Here is a 4,208-nt window from a genome sequence, read left to right as displayed (position 1 = left end):
TGTGGTGGCTCCGTGTCTGTAAACACATCGAGTCCGGGTTCCATAAAGCATTGCTTTTATTTTTTATTGAGGGGGAATCTTAAAGGATACCTGTCTTGTGTGGCAAGTATTCGCTGTAGGGTCGCTAGCCTACCTAAGAAGGTGGAAATAGATGTGGACGGTTACGTTGCCCTTCAAAAAATCATCGCATGGTGATCGATAAATGTGGGACTTGTAAGCTCCAAAAATAACTGATGAATGAACCAACAACTTCATCTAACCAACCAAAGGTAAGTCCCGAACAACTTGAGACCAACTATCTAAACTCGCCGTCTACCCTGAGCAGTTGCCGAAGTCACTTAAGCAACCTCAAAGACTGTTAAACCAAAACTGGCCGAACGTTGACTTTGTAAATGCTCATAGGTATTTGTTACTCAGGTAACTAAAAGTTTAGATGAGCACCTATATCCATCATGAATATTATATAGATTGAACAATTATATTTTGTCCCCGGAGATGTATAAACTTCTCTTTGTTCTTATGCATTAAGAAAATGTATCCGATGGCAATATGATCACCTCCTTAAGAGTTTTTTTTAAAACTCTTGTGTTAAATTATCGTATAGGAGTTGTTCCTAGAACTGTGGGTATATTGTTCTTGTCGACGGACTGTGATTTGATACTTAATGACGTATTACATTATGAATGTAACCTGCCTGTTGAAACAGGTCTTCTTGCTTCAAACACTGCAACAAACAAGTTCGCAAGTCCCCAAAGTGGCAAACCAACTTGAACCCAGGTTACTTTGAGACTGCTACCGACCAACCAAAAACCAACGACAACTGCTTGTTGCGCTATCACTTCCCGAAACCAGTCTGCAACTAACCATTCGGAACTTCAAGAAACAAACAGGCAACATCAAAACCAACAGTAAACACCCGTAACAACAGTCTAACACAACAAATCAACAATAACCAAAACCGTACAAAACAACAACACAACAACAAAACGCCACAATAACAAACGCAACAAACATTCAACAAAACCAACAACATCAGACAGCAAAACCAACAACAACTTACAAGGACAAAACCCGTAACAACATCAACAACCAAACCCACAACACTTCAACAAAACCCGTAACATCATCAACAACAAACAACAAACAACATAGGCAACAACATCAACTTCATCATTTAGAGTGACTCGACGAGAAAGACAACTTCCTAACCAACAACGAATAACCATCAACCATAGGCAACAAATCAACAAAAAATAACATCACAAAGCAACACCCCCAACAACAATAACATCAGGACATAGGCAACAACATGCACAACAATAACATCACACAAAGGCAACAACAAACAATAACATCAACAAAGGAACACATCAAACAACAACAATAAAGTCAAGAAAGGCAACTCACAACAACAATAAGCATCAAAAAGGCAACATCAACAACAACAACAATAACAACATCAATAAAGCAATTCAACAACAACAACTAATAACAACATCAACAAGGCAACTTCAACAACAACAATAACAACTTCAACAAAGGCAACTTCACAACAATTAACATCGAACAACAACAATGAACATCAACAAAGGCAACTTCAACAACAATAACATCAACAATGCGCAACAACAAGAACAACGACAAATGCCGTAACAACTTGCAACTTGAGATCGCATCAGGCAACAGTTTCATTGGTTAACTGATTCGGTTGCTTCCTAACTTGAACCTCGAGGCAACTTAGGGTCGACTGTTTACTCTTTAAATTCAAACATAATCTTACTTCGATGGTAATAAAATAAAAATCCATCATCAGATGCATCTGGGATTGTAAACTTCCCTTTTTCAAAAAAATACGTGTATCTCACTCAATTGGTATGTGGCAGATTTCAGATTTTCTCAGTTACACTGGCATCCTAAATTCCACAGTCAACACGGATAGTCATGATACCATTCGGATAGGAGTAATTATAAGTAAAAGGCAGTCGTAATCGACTTGAACCCGGGGGTTGAATAAGATTCCCGGAAACCTTCCAAGATTTGGTTGATTTAGGACAGTCTCAAGAAATTCTAAAAATTGTATGGATCTTATACTTGGAGTATATCCCAATAGTAGATCTAAAAGTCCGAATGGAGAACCAACTCATACCGAACTTCAACTGCAAGAACATCACCAACTGTTGCAAACTCCTAGGAGAACCGGTTATCGCATCTTCCGACCCAGTGCCTGGGTACCAAACCTATCAAAAGGGTCCCGTCTACCGCGTTCGACCTTTTTTCAGTTTCAAAGGGAATTATAGTCCTTACCACAATTTATAGTCCAAGTTATGCAATAAGAAATTGACGAAATGAGGGCATATGATTGATACCGGTATTATTGCCGACCGATTGATAATATCACGAAACACATTTATAAAAAATGTATAGTAGAATAATGAAAAAGAACCTGGCAAACACTCAAAGTTAAAGTATCAAGGTTGCAGGTTGGGACCGGACCTTGTTATCCGCACATGAATGTAGGGTTTAACAAACAACCGCAGTCTTCGTCGAAGGCTGTTCGTAACTCGTCAGAGTCACTTCATAACTCGGATCATAAGCGACAGAGTCTCAGCCGCAATCGAAGCTGCGTCCAATTGCCGTCCTCACAAACCAGCCCGCATTCTTCCCGAACTAACCCTCGACTGGTAAACAGGAGGGCGTGGGTTCAATCCCAGCCGAGGTATGGAATTTTATCCTCAATATAATTTGAGAATTTGACCACAATTATAGTAGTAGCCTACTGCTGGAGTAAAGGGACTTTTCAGTTCTATGCGAGCAATATAAAAAAGCACTATTATTATTAGTACCTATGTCTATCTAGTAATCGACTAATGAAAACATATTATTTCCTTTTTCATTATTTTCAGAACAACAACGCTCCCGGTGGAATCCCCAGAAGACTTCAACTCCCCAAGGGCTCCAAACTTGGCCAACAATACGTCTTCTACGTCATTGTTTCTCCCCAAGTGGACAGCCAACACGGCTTTGTCGCCATTCAAACTCCCTTCGGAAACCAACAATACTTTGACTTCAGATCCAACATCTTCCCCTTCGACCGTCCTCTGAAGCAACAAAACGAATTCAACACTCCCAATGTCAACCAGAACAATGCCTTTCAACAATACTTCTGCGCTCGCTTCTTCAACAACGCCAACAACAATAACAACTTCAACAACAACAACTTCGCCAACAACAACAACAACAACTTCAATAACAACAACAACCAGAACAACTTCGCCAACAACAACAACTATGTCTACAACAGCAACAACAACAACAACAACAACAACAACAACAACAACCAGAACAACTTCGCCAACAACAACAACAACAACGTCTACAACAGCAACAACAACAATATTGCCAACAAAAACTCCTTCGCCTACTTCCTGTGCAAGAACTACAACAACAACCAGAACAACTTCCCCAATGTTCAACAAGAAAATGTTTACCAACCAAACTCCGCCTTTGCTGACGTAGTCATCTTCCACCAGAACAAGCAATACCCCCACATTGCCAACAACGATAACAACAACAATTACAATTTTAACGAAAACAACAACTACAACGGAAACAACTACAACAACAACTACAACGGAAACAACTACAACAACAACTACAACGGAAACAACTACAACAACAACTACAACGGAAACAACTACAACAACAACTACAACGGAAACAACTACAACAACAACTACAACGGAAACAACTACAACAACAACTACAACGGAAACAACTACAACAACAACTACAACGGAAACAACTACAACAACAACTACAACGGAAACAACTACAACAACAACTACAACGGAAACAACTACAACAACAACTACAACGGAAACAACTACAACAACAACCGCTAACAAGTAACACAACAACAACTACATACACAACGCCCAGAACAACAACAACAACAACAACGCACAAAACAACAACTACAACAATGCCACAAAACAACAAGCAACGCTCAAAACAAGCCTTTACAACAAGAATGCGCAGAACAACAACGCGCCCAAAACAACAACAACTTATAACAAACGCCCAGAACATACAATAACAACGCCCAGAACAACAACAACAACTACACCAACCCCAAAACAACAACAAACTATAACACACGGCCCGAGAACTACCAACAACAACGCCCAGCAACAAGCCACAAACAACAA

At 39.7% G+C, this 4,208-nt stretch overlaps 2 protein-coding genes across 2 annotated transcripts in view; both read left to right on the top strand.

Moving 5' to 3' along the window:
- The window catches only part of LOC103514783 (probable serine/threonine-protein kinase clkA), a gene marked incomplete at both ends in the record, with an annotated part of 10,204 nt that extends 6,524 nt beyond the window's left edge, over positions 1-3,680 (top strand). The window contains 3 exons of the mRNA XM_026827655.1: positions 2,098-2,262; positions 2,904-3,185; positions 3,264-3,680. Coding sequence (XP_026683456.1) covers positions 2,098-2,262; positions 2,904-3,185; positions 3,264-3,680 — 864 coding nt within the window. The remainder of the gene's footprint in view (positions 1-2,097; positions 2,263-2,903; positions 3,186-3,263) is intronic.
- Positions 3,681-3,982: 302 nt separating this feature from the next.
- The window catches only part of LOC108253070 (homeobox protein 2-like), a 28,273-nt gene continuing 28,047 nt past the window's right edge, over positions 3,983-4,208 (top strand). Inside the window, 1 exon segment of the mRNA XM_026827654.1 lies at positions 3,983-4,015. Coding sequence (XP_026683455.1) covers positions 3,983-4,015 — 33 coding nt within the window.

This window comes from Diaphorina citri, unplaced genomic scaffold (assembly GCF_000475195.1).
Source record: "Diaphorina citri unplaced genomic scaffold, Diaci psyllid genome assembly version 1.1 scaffold1222, whole genome shotgun sequence".
Taxonomy (NCBI): Eukaryota; Metazoa; Arthropoda; class Insecta; order Hemiptera; family Psyllidae; genus Diaphorina; species Diaphorina citri.
Note: the sequence above shows the minus strand (reverse complement) of the source record. Positions and strands in the feature narration are given on the sequence as shown.